The sequence below is a fragment of the Solea solea genome, chromosome 16 (assembly GCF_958295425.1).
Source record: "Solea solea chromosome 16, fSolSol10.1, whole genome shotgun sequence".
Taxonomy (NCBI): Eukaryota; Metazoa; Chordata; class Actinopteri; order Pleuronectiformes; family Soleidae; genus Solea; species Solea solea.
This window is the reverse complement of record NC_081149.1, coordinates 11,690,985-11,705,590: the sequence shown is the minus strand read 5'-3', so window position 1 is coordinate 11,705,590 and position 14,606 is coordinate 11,690,985. Positions and strand designations below refer to the sequence as shown.

Here is a 14,606-nt window from a genome sequence, read left to right as displayed (position 1 = left end):
GTTTTAATTTAAAGGGCAATTTAATCGTTTTTATGTCTGTCAAAGTCTGTGATCAGAAGTTTGTCTTATATATTAGCAAACTGTCAATGAGTTTAACTCGTACAACATGTGTACATAACGCTCAAACATGTCTTGAAAAAAACTGGCATAATAGACATTTTTCACAGCAGAGATGTGTCATGAAATAGTAGAACAAACACAGGTTTTACCAATAACATTAATTTGTGTTTTCCAGTTTTAAGAGTCAGGGTTGTGCAATTGTTCCAAGTGTAAGATTAAGTCATGCAAAATACTTCACACTAACCTGCAGAAATGTTATTTTAAAATAATAACTGCATGGTTTCCCATATTTTTCTACATGTGTTCCAATAAAGTGATTGAGAAACAATTTTTACAGTATGCTCATTATAGCATTGCTAAAAAAGTCAATGGTGGCGTTGGACTTTGGTACAGCACTGTATATGAGCAGTAAAATACCTTTGCGTAAATAAACACACTAAAAACCACCGCATTAAATCAACACCAGCATTTTATTTTTTCTCCAAAAGCAAGGGAAATTAAAAAAAGGAAAATGCACAAAATGATTGTGTATATTGGTGCAGAAAGAGGGAGCTTACATTTTCTTTTAAAAAAAATGTTCCACACATCACAAATGAGCAAGGGAGAATAAAGGAAAAAACGACTGTAAACACAGTCCAAGCGTCATTTTGCTGTAAGGCCACCTCAATCCACAGGTCAAGTCTGTAATACAGAATACATTTTCAAAGATGCATACATTTAAAATGTGTCAACGGTAACAGCATTAAAAAAGTTAAGTCCACATCAAGTTTAGCACAAAAATGAAATGACTCACAGACTTAACATTTCAAATGTTACACTGCAATCATTCACCTGAGCCTCTTGGCACCAGTGTAAAATGTACCTTGTCTGCTCTGTTACACATAGAAGTTGCAATTCACAGATTTTTGCAGCTGTACCTTGGCAAACTGCTAATGGAGAATGACAGAAGACAGCATTTCTAGATATAATACTCATTAATAAGCATTCTCAGGGATCCAGGACTGTTTTAAAATAAAAAGAAGAAAGAAAAAGATATACATTGTCAAACACAGAATCGCAATAATTGTACATTACAGGGGATAAAAACTGGTTAAATAGGGGGAAATGGCTGCTGGTAGAGTGAAGTAATTCAATGTTAAAGAATGGAACTCATGATGAAAACGCATGATCTAAAGATTTCTTTGTAGAAATCTGTGCACTCAAAATGTTTGTTTGGAAAAAAAGCAATGGAATCAGCTATTTATTTCTATGGCTTCTCATTAAAAAAGTACCAAATATCCATCTGTTAAGTTCAGCTTTCTTCTCTGCACAGCGCACCTAAATTCACAGTAAACCTTCAGTCACAAAATAGTACTTTTGAGTCATTCAAGTGTCAGTCAAGTGTCAGTGGTTTTCAGACATTTTTCTAAAAGGGGATTCGTGAATGCCTTTAGACTCACTCTTTTGTACAGAATGAGATAAAGTTGTGGAAATGTTGTCTGACTGGATTTATTTCTCTAAGGTGTTGCAATTAATTTGATCAGAAGTGGCTGGGGTGCAGCAGCTGCACTGACCCCAGCTGAGGCAACATATTCAAAAACATCAAAGGCTTTAATTAGAAGTTCTTGGGCAGTTATTGTCCTGTCAAACTTTCCCCAGCAGGGGGTGCTCTGCACTAGGTTTTGAAGGGAGCACATTTTGAGACAAACCCTCCCATCAGCCACTTAATGTAATTCAATAATAAGTAAAATAGGTCCAGTTGCTAAGATTTATTTAGCTAATGAGACATGAGATAAAAACAGGAAGGCATTTATTTAAAGAGGACACTTGCGCACGCTTACTGGGTGCGAGTCTGGGGGGGAACAGGTAATGAATGCTTAAAAATTGAAGATATATGTCCCCATAGATAATTAGAACATATTCAAATACAATAAAAGGGGGGGGGGGGGACAAAGGATGCCAAGAACTGATAAGTGTGACATGATGCAGGACCAAAACTGAAGTCTCTAGCCAGGCTTAAAGCTCAGTCCAACAACATCCACATTTGTGGCATTTAATTGTAACCACAATGTTTACAGCTCCTTGTAAGAATATTTCATACACTGGAGTGAAGGGTTTTATAAGGAAAAGGCCTGTTACCTTGTGATCGTCAGCAACTTGGCTGGCGATCACATGTGATCGTTATGTGCGAGATGAGAGCACAGTCTGATGGGGGAATGTTCACTACTCACAAACTACAGCTCTATGTACAGATAGTATACAAAACACAGTTTGAGAATTCCATTAAGATTTCAGCCATAAAAGCTCAGAGAGGATCATCTTATGCCATGACATTGATCAAATCCAACCTCGAGTGCTTTTAAAAACTGTAAAAAAGTGAATTGCAATGGTCATATGAGACACACAGAACCATTCACAACACAAAGATCAATACAGTCATAAGATAAGGCTATTTAGACTCAGTCATACCAACATGCAACAGTAAGACTTAACCTATTCATTAAGATAAGAACAAACCATGGAACAATGTGTACAATAAATCCTAAATTAACACGAGAGGTGAGTTGTTGCTGATGTGCACGGTTATGTTACAGTACTCTGTACCCTGTTTGTCCCTCAAATATATGAAACCTGACAAACTGGCAAAACTGTGTCAGACAGCAAAGTCACAATATTGAGGACTATTATTTTTGATTTGTGTCTGGATAAATGAGGAAATATGTGATATTTTCTAAAAATTGTTGGGTGAAAATTGACCTGAGTGTATGCTCTAACTGCAAAACATGGATGCGGTGTAACCCCCCCCTTATGTTTGCCTGAGCATACTGTACAGTTTACATAATCCAAAAAAGAAAGTGTGCAAATTAAAAAAACCAAAACAAATATTATTGTTATCACATTCCCCATACCAGAAAAAAAAAAACACTTTTTGGTCACAATCAACAACCAATTCCAGGAGGAAATTGGGGAAAACATTTTTAAAATTAGGAGTCCATGTATGTATTAATAAAACTAACCCCAGTATATTTCCCCAAAATAAAATTGAGTGGAATAGATTCAGACTAGCCAGTCTTTTCCTAGCTGTTTGTGCATGTATCTGTTTTGATGGCATTTAAAAAGCGAGTGAGTATGTGGGTGACTTAACAGAGCCCCATACATGAGGCATGTGTTCATTGTGAAGCATTGGAGGAGTTAGTTAGGAGGAGGATAAGGAAGAGGCAAGGCTGAGACACATGGGGGTCATGATTACGCCGTCTTTGTTATGTTGTCTGGATCCTTGGGGGTCCACTGCTCTTTGTGTTGTTTGCGTCCAAAGCCCTCGTCATAGTTGCCTTTGCTTTTGAACAGCTGCTGGAAGTGGGGTTTGCAGTAAAATTCACCTTGAAGAGCTGCAAAGGAGACAAGACTGCCAGGAGGGAAGTAAATAAACGGTTACTATACAAACCACAAGACTCGAGAGATGAATAACGAAAGATAAACACAGGGAAACGGTGAACTAATCAATGTTGAATATACTCACCTGAGTTTGGCGTTGCAGTGCTTGCAACAGAAACATGTTGAATGGAAGATCTGGTTGTTGGCAACTAATCTCTCCATGGGATACACCGTCTTCTCACATGATGTGCAGACTTCCTTCTGAGTCTTAAAGCTGAAGGACTGAGCACATAAAAGTACAATGACAACGTACTACTAGACACACAAACAAGAGGATCCAAGGCTTGACCTTTACAGAGAGGAAAGCTTGTTTTGTTTTTTTTTTTTGTCTTTTTTTAATTTACAAAAGACATGAAAGGCCAGAAAGACTTCCTCTGCTCTTGTCTTTCCTGAGATCCAAATCTGATGAAGTGAAGTGGGGCAAGAATAACGCAGACATATGAAAAGAGGAGAGTGAATGGGGGAAGAAGACGGTGTATATTTACCTTTGATCGCTGGACAGGTTTCTCTTCAGCAGGGCTTCTGGTGTCCTGGGGAAAGCAAAGAAAAACAAGTTTAACATCAACATATAGAGTTTAGCATTTAAATGCATGCTAACAATCTGACCTGTTTGTTTTCAGTCTTCCGGTTTGAAAACGGAAGTGTTTTTACTTGAATGCTGTTAAATGCTGTTAAATCTCCAAAATATCAAGATACTATTTTTTTGCCCACCCTTAAGTGCTGGTCATATCATATTGCAAATCTCAAGGTTACAAAATAAAGTATGAGTCCCTGATCTTTAGAAAGAAGTTTCTGCCTCACTAGGACCAGGTTTTGATCTCTATGAAGAGAAAAAGGTCCTGAAGAGGTAACAAACACATCGTCCTCGTTATGTCACAAAGTGGAACAACCTATGCTGGAACAACTAATCTATCAGATTACAAACAAACAAAGGTCTTCACAGGGTTGGATGTTTACTCTTGTTACTTTTACAGCTATTGTACGTCCATCTGATCTCTCAGCCTCTCCCCCTCTTTCTGTTTGCTCCATCTGCCTCTCTGCACCCCTGGGGGAGGATCAGGTGCCTTCTGTCTGGTCATGTGAGCCGAGCTGTGGGACGCTCTACGTGGGGCTGTCCTCAACGTAGCTGAACAGCTCAACCAGTCTTCCAATTCAGAAATTTCACACAGTCATTTAACATGAAACCTCTTTACAAAATGTACTATACCTTGGTGAAATAACCAACACCTCTTGTGTCAGTCTTAATATGTGGTATTGCTTTACTGTCTTTCCAGCTTTGTAATCCATGAATGTAATGAAGCATTTTTAACCCAACTGAGCCCTATAATCATGTACAATTGGTAGGTTTACGCTTTCATGTTTCTGTTAACACGGGTCACCACATTTCTCAACACACTTTACAGAAGGTATCAGTGCTTTTGTCATATAATTGCAGTTTGCCTTAGTGAAGTCTTAGTGAATTCCTGCAAACCATTGAGACAGGTCAGAGCAAAGGGAAGAGCTTGCATGATCTTGAGCTGGAAGGAGTAACAGCGTAGTAATAACTGTATCTGCCCTCTGGAGCACTGCTGCCTCTCTCCCACAGAAATAAACACAGCTTCATCTTTGAGCAGGAATAACAGGTAGTTCAAGTGGAGAACAAACAGACAAAAGATACATTCAGACACGCATGCAGCCGACTGACGTGGAAAAGCCAGTGTGCAGGGAAGAAGGGCAGCCTCTGTTCGGACGAGGGAAAAGTCCACTGCAGACTCAACTAAAACCCTGTTATGTAAGGCAGTTTGGCCGAGCTGGAAGATGGGGTGGATGAAGGGGCAATGTGGGGCTGCTTCCAGACTTGCAAAGAGAGGGCGAGCTCTTACCACGGTGAAGGTGCATTCATCTCTCTCAAACAATGTTCAACATTGATTAATTGACCAGCAAATGTCACAACTGATCAAGGGCTTGGAATAATAGTGGTTAACACACTAAACACGAATTAGATTAAGCTTCTTTTCACTCTAAATGTGTATGCATGTCTACAGTACATATGACATGAAAATCAAAAGGAAATCAAATTTAAAAAGCCACACATTGCATTCAACACTGTATCAGACGTATCATGAAAACACCAAGTTACGAGGCAAATGTGGGTAATAAAAAGTAATGAAGCTAGGTATGTGGTCAGTTTCTGTTGAAAAGAACTTCCTGACATGTCTAGCACAAAATATTTCAATATGAATAAACCACAGACCTTCTGCTGACTAACGTGCCCTGCTCACTGATGTGCAACACTGCTCCCAACCAGAGACATTAAAGTCATTCCTTGTATAAAGACTGGCGATAACCCTGCTGGTTCAAAACCTTATGAAGTTTCACTATCTATATAGTTATAATGTCATTTATAAATAGTTATATTGTCTGTTTTTAATGTGGAAATGAATCCAGAGCAATCACCGAGGATCTTATTACCATTTCTGACCTTCAAGAGTGGTGCATTAAGGCAACAACTGAGTACTATGAACATACTGTAAGTGTGTTGACTGCACCTATAAGAACCGGATGACATGTATTAAAAATAACGGTCTCATTAACAGTGAAGCCATGCTGCTTCCTGTAGATGCAATCATGTCTGTCTCCTCTTAATCCCTGGATCCTCTTGAGATCAGTTACTGTTTGTTGCTAAGAGCTCAGACACATGTTGGTTATCTAGCAGACTGCATGCGAGACCACTTCCTGTTGCTGAAGCACAAACGGCAGAACCAACACGCCATCTCCTGCTTACTCAACACTACTGAAAACTCTAAGTCTGATCGTGTGAAGTTCCCACATTACTTTTAAATATAGTTGACTTCAGGGGGAGACATTCAGATAAATGAACATGAGGTCAATACATGATTTATTTGTGTGAAAAAATAATGAAATTAAAAGCAGCCAAAAAGGAAAACTGATAAGAGCTAAAGCACCAATTATTGTTTTCTTTTGTTTGTTTATTTTAAAGGGATGCAGCAAGATAAGGTATTATGGGGCTGGGCCATGGGCCTGCATTCCAACCACATACAGGTTGGCACTGCTGTCCTAAGGTCTCGGCATTGAGTTCCTTTCATTTGGACAGCTTAACATAAGTGTGATCCCTAACCTTAATCAGTTAATACCTAAACCTAACCTGAGCACAATTCACATCTCAGCCACACCAGTTTCTCAGAAATTAGGTTGTGCCTCATTAAGACCGGGTTTTGATCTCCATGCAGGAGAAAGGGTCCTTAACCCTTTACCAGACAAAGAACTATATTTGGTAACTTCTGCAGACGAAAGGTGAAACTGTGCTACCGTGCATTACCATGAGGTAAGTTAATGAACTCAATCAGTTGTGTTGTAGCAGGGAAACATCTAAAACACACAGAACCAGGATTGTGAAACACTGTTCTAAAATGTTCTATAATCTAAAATAATGTGCCTTTGTCTTTGTCTTTTTAATGTTCTTATAGCCCTTTTTGGATTTTCTATTATCATTATTATTGTTATCATCATTATCATTATTTAACCACATAGTACCTTCATGGACCTTGATTTTCTACATGAAAATAAAAGATTTTACAAAATGCAACAAAAAGGAAAAGAAAGTCTTGTTATACCCTCTAATAACACTAATTTTCAAGTATTTCAATGAGTGCCAAGTTAAGGGTTAACACACACACACACACACACGCACACAGACTGGAAGACTTTAGTCTTTTTTTGGCCTTATATGTACATGAGCCTCAGCTGCCACCAAAGAGCTCAATTCATGTCACAGGAAGTTGTTATGACACATCTGACTTCCTTTGTCATGCCCAACAGGAACAAGAGCAGCAAGTAACTGACATTGACCCCAGTAATTGACATCCAATGACCACTGCTTCTGTATGGAATCATTATTAAGCAGACTGAAATCAATTAAAAAGAGAAATTACATGGAGTGGTGGGGAATGAAATACCCATAATGAGCTCAGAACAAGGTGTTCATTTGTTAACATGTGTAATGTTTTGTTGTGCTTGTAATGTCCTGCACTGTTTTGTAAAGAAACTTGACATAACGGAGTGTGTGAAACTGTGTAACACCACTTTCACACACACACACACGTGTTGAAACCTTGTTGCAACAGAGCATCATGTCTTATGCCACAGCATCAATCCCTCACACAGATTCAATTTTTCAGCTTCAGTCACACCTGAACACACCCAGCCTTATCTGGGCGTGTTTCTGTGTCCATGTTGCAATCACTTGTGCCTAATGAAGCTTCTCCTCTTCAGTTAGCTTTGCAATAACTGTCACAAATCACACTACTTTCCCCCACAACCAGACCACGAATGAAAGCAACACTTTAAATTATAAATCAGTGAAAGATAATAGGTGATATAGGGACCACGTTTAAAAAATGTAATGCATAACTTTTGGTGGTTTTTGTTGTTATTAATCTCTCTCGAGCAATACTATCAGAACTGACAGCGGTCCAGCTACAACAAGTCCAACAATATATTGAGAGTGAAAGAATACAAATGAGAAGTATCTCTTAGTCTTGTATTATATTCATTAGCCAGCAAAGCTGATCCCTCCCTCCTCTTTTGGACTTGATCATTTCTAAATAAAACACCATGGTATGCAATTCTCTGCAACAGGACCCTAGAAGGGAAGGCAAGCTCTATGTTAACAAACGTCTTATGTTATTAATCTAAATTGAGGCTCTCCCTCTCTCTCATAAACTTATATTTAGAAACATGATCATCGTTCAATCTTTTGGGACAGGAAGATGAAAAAAACCAAACACCAACTGCCTCATCCTTTAAAAACAACATAACAGTGTTAACAAGCCCATCTATCTGTTGTCAAGCAGTTTGACATTTAACTCGTCGTAAAAAAGCAACATCTTCCAGCCATGTGCTTACAACATAAACCATGAGTCTTGGTAAAAAAAAAAAAAAATTGCAGATAGCACTTTACTGTGCATTGCATTTTCTGGATCCATAATCTATGGCACTAATCCAAAAACTAAAACTGCTGCTGCGGGGAAGATATACAGTCTCCACTTGGCAGCAGTCTACCATCAGCAGCTCTGAACATGACAAGACCATGCAAGTTATGTACACAAAAGGATTGAGAGAAACAAAACTAAAGTGTGGTATGAGGTTCATTACAAAAAAATTACTTCCCAGTAATGGCAGAACACGAAACTGGACAGGGAACTGCTGAAAGAGTGAAACGTCTGACTGCTCTGAGTGCACATGGAGGTTCACGACACCAGTCTGCAGAGTAATCAAATCAGGGAGCATGTTGGGGCTTTTGGTCAGACACTACTTCCCTTCTTTTTTTTAAACCAACTTCCTATATACAGCCAGACAACGTTGGGGCATTGCATCAGGGTTTAATGATCTGTATTATATGGGCTTGATCCTTGATTTAGTTTGTTGAGGTCCAGTTGATTGAACTGATTTTTCACTTGGTAATTATTAGTCAGCTCACATGACCTTTAGTTGTGCACTGCAATGTCTGACTAAGTTATGCTGCAAGACAGCACTTTCTGCCTCAGCACACAACTGAAAACACTTAACTCCTCTGTTAATTTTGTCATCAATCATAAACAAAAAGCAAACAAAAATGCACAGTGAACTGTTAATAAATGTCAATTTTCCTGTAACACTGAACTAAAAGGTTGTCTAGTCATTAAAAACTCAGGGTCTTTTTGCTGGTTTGTTTGAGCACCTGCTCTGTTTGCATTTTCCTCTTAAAACTGCAGAGAGCAAAACAAGTGATGACCTGTGGAAGAATGCATTGACTACCTGGAGGCTGTGTTGACTTGACTGAGAGGCCCCTCGCTGCCATCTGCAACCTTAATGAAGGCTGTGAAGAAAGAGCCTCAAGTGATGCAACTGATCAGATATTATCCTGAACCCGGAGGAGAAGGAACACCTCAAAAACCAAATTCTCCTTTAGGACTGGAATTCAACACAACATGCACCATCCTGTCCTCAAAACAAATCTTGCATACAAGTATCTACCACCACAGCAACTTAAATGCCCATCCCACAATAAAACTGAAGGCTGCTCAACTATGGATTGAGGCAATGTTTTTAAACTTAAGGATTCATAAGTAGTAACTTCAATAAATGAATATGGATAGTTTCCGTTACAGCGCAGTACTGAGCGCATATTCATTCAGTTTAAACCTGTGACTTGTTAAAAGTCTGCCGCCGACTAATGACAATGAGGGAAATCTCTAAACACATACTGTGTTTTCAAACCAGATTTGCAACATTATACGAGTACTGAAAGCACCAGAGGCATAAAGAAAAGTGAGTAGGAAAACTATCACATTTGCTGCAGAGTGCCCAGTTTCTTCCTCTGCAGCAATAAACTGACATTTAGTTTGTGTCACCTTACTGAGACTGATATACGATTGTGCTAGTCTGATAGTATTACAAATATCTGTGATCACACTTAATAAACTGTCTAGGAGCTTTGAACTATGTCAATAGGAAACAGAAATAAATTAACCTAATCATGGCAAAAGTGGTGAGTAATGGTGAAAGTGAGACTACAAAAAAATTGTTTGTATTTCCAAGCAGAACAGAAAGTATACATTCCTTTTTTAAAAAAAAAATCAACAGTTGAATACTGGGTGCATGATTACTGTATGTGTAAATTGGTTGTTTTCTTTAAAATGCCAACTTCTTCAGTCATCCAATGTGAAACACAAACCAAGTGGTCAAAATACAGAAAAGTCTTAGGCCACCATTAGATCTGTTGTTTTATATGCACTTCTAAACTAACCATTTCAGACACAAAATAAACATCTTCTATTGGTTAAAATGCCAAGTATTTAGTACGGCATACCCCCTGAACATCATGATCATGTTGCAAAACATCTGTTGTGAAAAAGGTACATTACGCCAAGACAAGCTTGAGCATTACATAGATAGATACTTTATTGATCCCGAAGGAAATTCAAGAAATTCAATACATACACATGTTGTATGAGTTAAACTTTGCTCATATACAAGACCAATTTTCAGTCACATCATCCAATCCAAATGCCAACGATCACAGTTCACCTTTCACCTTTAAAGTTCCATGTTCCTAAATTCACATAACCTATGCATTTTTAAGGCTAACACTAACAAATGATGCAGCTTCTCTGGCCACCTTTGCCAGCACCTTTTGGTCTTGGACCTATCAGCCTAAAAACTGTCTTCTGGTTTTCTCAGTGAAGACTGTTTGAATGGAAGAAAAATTAGCCTAATCAACAAATTTTTGTAAATTATGTTCCCATTTGGATGAAAATCAACAAAAAGCATGGCACATATGAGTGGAGAATAAGTGCCTATTTGCAGGTGATGCCTCTGAATGTCCATTTGCAAAATGTCAACAGGATGTCAGCCAAATTGCAATTCTGAGGGCTTCAAAACAGGAGTTCAGATTATTATGGGGGATGTCACAAGTGGATGCCACTTGGCAACCCATTTAATTCCATTCTGCAGATCTGACAGTGGGCAAACACCACCCTTCCCAACATATGGTAGTTCTAACATGCCAACAAATCAGGTTTGTAGTCACTATGACTGTTTAAAAAAACCAACACATAAGACCATATGAGTCCTCACTGTGCCCCTTAATACAATGCGCTTTTGCAAATTGTCCATTATTAATCCATTCTTTTTGGTCAAATTGTAAAACCAGTCTCTCAAATCCACCAGTGACGTAAATCACAGAGCAAAGTGTCATTCTGTGCCGTCATCTCAGACAGAAGACACAATCCACTGACCATGGCAGGAAATGGAAATGACCATATACAGTGCTTACTTAAGCCTTGTCACCATATGCCAGGGTTATAATGACAGACCGCTGTTGATGTGGTTCCCTGGATGGACAAAAAGTAGTTTCACCAAGACCACAAAGCAGCTTTTAAAGTACTTGGCAAAACAAACACAGAAAAAGCCTGTTTCCTTACACCTGGTGTGGAGTTATAATCCAATGCCAAAACCCCAGTCAATGATTACTCACTTGACATCCATAGCAGTACTAAAAAAAATAAAAAATAATACTGGTTGTATAAGGATATTGTGAACGGCATTGTATTATGATATTTAATTTTAGCAGTTAAAATGAGTGTAGGTGCATGCACAGTTAAATACCTAGTTTACAGGAGCAAAATATAAACAGTCTGGGTGTCTGACCTTTCTCCATGTGTATATATATATAAATATATGACATGATAATGGCAAAGTTCTTGAGACATTTGCACAAAAAGATAAGAAACCTGAATTATTGTCAAACAAATCATGTTCGTATGTACAAGAATGTGAAGGCAAAAACAACCTCCTTTTCCCCGTTTTCTGTGAATATGATATGCTAAGTTTATGTAAACAAGAGGGTAAATCTCAAGGCCAGGAATATGTTTTCATCAGAGGGAGATGGAAACATCCCATCTGCACAGTAACATTAGTAATGTTGGGAGAATATGCAGGGTTAAAATTGGATGGATCTTCTGCTTCCATCTATATGTGCCTATGAGTTGCATTTTTACATTTTAAGAGGTAAGTCATTGAAAAATCTCTTTTACGGACTCCCTGACTGTGTGGACTTGATTAATCTCACTCAACAGATTAGATACAAGGTGGACCAATTAATCCAATTCTTGCCATTTTTTATGATGAGTAACTGTAGATTATGTTCTTGCAATGGCCAAACTTTGTTTTCAGAAACTTGATAGAAGCTGCCAAGTATGCTAAATCTTCACTATTTTTTCAACTGAGAGATTCTTTGATAATGTTAATTTCATTGATTAGCTGTTGTGTGTATTAAATAATTGATTTCAATGTTTTCATTTGGAATAATATAAGTGCACTGCAGTGTAAACACAGATTGGAAAGACAAAGTCGCCCATGGGTGTCGTTCAATAAATGTTTAGTGCTGAATACCTTAAATATCCATCTAAAAATGTCAGTCCAATACTGAAACTTTACAAATTTTAAATGACAAAAAAAAATTACCATCTCTAAAAATGAAGGGATGAATAATATTGGACTTTTTGCAGCTATCCGATATGACGATATATCGAGAGTTCTTGGGCCAATAACCAATAAGATACCGATGTTTATATGTTTTGCCTGCGCTCAACTGCAGGTCGTAAGCGATGTGGATATAAATGTACTTCACTGAGCAAATAAAACAAGGTAGGTAGGAGCCTCTTTAGCCTACTGTATTTAGAGCTTGGTGTGTTTGCAGATATGTTCACCAATATCTGCCAATACCGATGTTGTGCTGATAATACCGTGCATCCCTACTAAAAGGATTCAGTTACAATGTTACTGCTGCTTTTTATTGACAGTTGTACAGTCTGTGTTCAGCATTTAACTGATGCCTATGGTTTTTCTTTTATTTTAGATTTATGTCACTGCTTCCTCGGAGTTCCAGCAATGATTGTACTGCATACCATAATGGCTCTTCCCTATTGTTTAAGTACCACAATTTAATGTGTTATTATTTAACTGCAACATTCAGTCAAGAATGGAAAAAACAGGAAACCCAATAAAACATATTAGTGTAAAAAATAAATGATAAAAAGGTTAAAAAAAAAAAACAACATCATATCACCATCAGTAAACCTGATTAATAAATATCGGCATCGAGAATCAGTTTGTGGTCGAATTCGATCACAAACACATATTTATCAGCTAGGATTCAGTCAAAAACAATTAAATAAAACCACATGCCACTGTACAAATATGAATGGAAGCGAAATGAATGATCAATTAATGACAAAGACTCTTGGACAAGCAGCGTTAACGTGCATCACATTATGTTAAAACCACACGCCTAGTTAATATTAATTAGCCGTAGCTGTTAGCATTCTAAGCACAAGGCGGCTAGTGTTTAAATTATCCTTCACATGGACAAAATCTCCCTCTAATGTCGTTCAAAATAAAGATGATCACCGTGGCTATATAACACAAAAACAACAACAACAACGCGATTCCGTGGTTAGCTACAACCTTAACGAGCACACGGACATCATCACATCACCTCATCTCACAAAAAAGGAGCCGGGAGGAGAGAGGAGCAGCGGCTGGAGGGGGGAGAGGGAGGGAGGCTGCAGACACACAACAGCCGGGCACGACACTCACCATCTGCGCTTATGGTCTGCGACACACCGGCTGGAATACGCGGAGTCTAATCCCGGTTTGTAGGCTCTCTCGGTCACTTTACTGACAGGCTGCTGGGCAGACGTCGAACCCGGTGCCGGTGAGTTTCTTTCTCTGCTCCGCTTCAGTCCTCGCCTCGGTTTTCAACAGAACGCTTTTTTCTCTTCGGCAGGATGTCGCACCCTATTGGTTGTTATCTGCTCATGGCACATTCAGGGGCTGTCGGAAAAAACAACACAGTGCCTCGAAAATTAGGATTTTACTTTCAAGAAAAAGGAGTAAATATTACTATTTCACGTTCAACGAGGAGTCTTTAAACGTCTCCCTTTCAGATATTTGCATACAATATCCGTAAGGTGGTTTTGTGTGCAGTGTCTGTATGGGTCAGTGCCTTTAGTTTTAAGAAGTCATTTAAAAAACAAAACTGTGAATTTGTCCTTTAAAATGTGACTGAGTTAACGTCCAACTCTGCGTTTAACTGTGTGGTGTTTAGTTTTTAGTTTAGTTTAGTTCTGCTGGACACGCCATACATTCCATAAATACCGTAAACATGTTCAAACACTACTATCTTAGAGAAAATAAACTAAAAATCTAAAATCTTACTATCCATTAAAAGCAGTAAAAAGCATCAAACTGTATGATAACACTGACATGTTTCCAGTGACTGATTTGTTTTAATTCTATTTTTTAACAACCTATTTTATTGTATGTGTTAAATGCACATACACGACATAAAATGCCCCTTTGTTGCCGCTTTCTAGTTGATTTATAAACTATTCACTCACCCTGCAGATCACTTCAAGTTGTTTTTTTGTGTTTCTTGAAGTAGATAGATTATTGGGAGATTATGAGTTCTGTTTGTGGATCATTGTCCTGTTGCAAATGACAAATGTTTTTTTCAGTTTCACTCCCTGACTCACTGAAACCAGACATTTGCTTATAAGCATTTGTCACATTTGCTGTGCAAGTCTCCC

At 38.3% G+C, this 14,606-nt stretch overlaps 1 protein-coding gene across 1 annotated transcript; it reads right to left on the bottom strand.

Moving 5' to 3' along the window:
- Positions 1–513: 513 nt before the first annotated feature.
- limd2 (LIM domain containing 2) lies at positions 514–13,803 on the bottom strand. The gene is made up of 4 exons (XM_058654274.1): positions 13,615–13,803; positions 3,960–4,004; positions 3,560–3,696; positions 514–3,445 (listed from the first exon to the last, which is right to left on the bottom strand). The coding sequence occupies exons 1-4, from the start codon at positions 13,615–13,617 to the stop codon at positions 3,286–3,288; spliced, it is 345 nt and encodes a 114-aa protein (XP_058510257.1). The 5' UTR covers positions 13,618–13,803; the 3' UTR covers positions 514–3,285.
- Positions 13,804–14,606: the final 803 nt, after the last annotated feature.

Bases quoted from the DNA above. Each gene is read 5' to 3' on its own strand.
- limd2 (XM_058654274.1), bottom strand. The intron at 3,697-3,959 runs GTAAATATACAC...TTATGTGCTCAG, and splicing joins AACCTGTCCAGCGATCAAAG to TCCTTCAGCTTTAAGACTCA. The intron at 3,446-3,559 runs GTGAGTATATTC...CCCTCCTGGCAG, and splicing joins CACTGCAACGCCAAACTCAG to TCTTGTCTCCTTTGCAGCTC.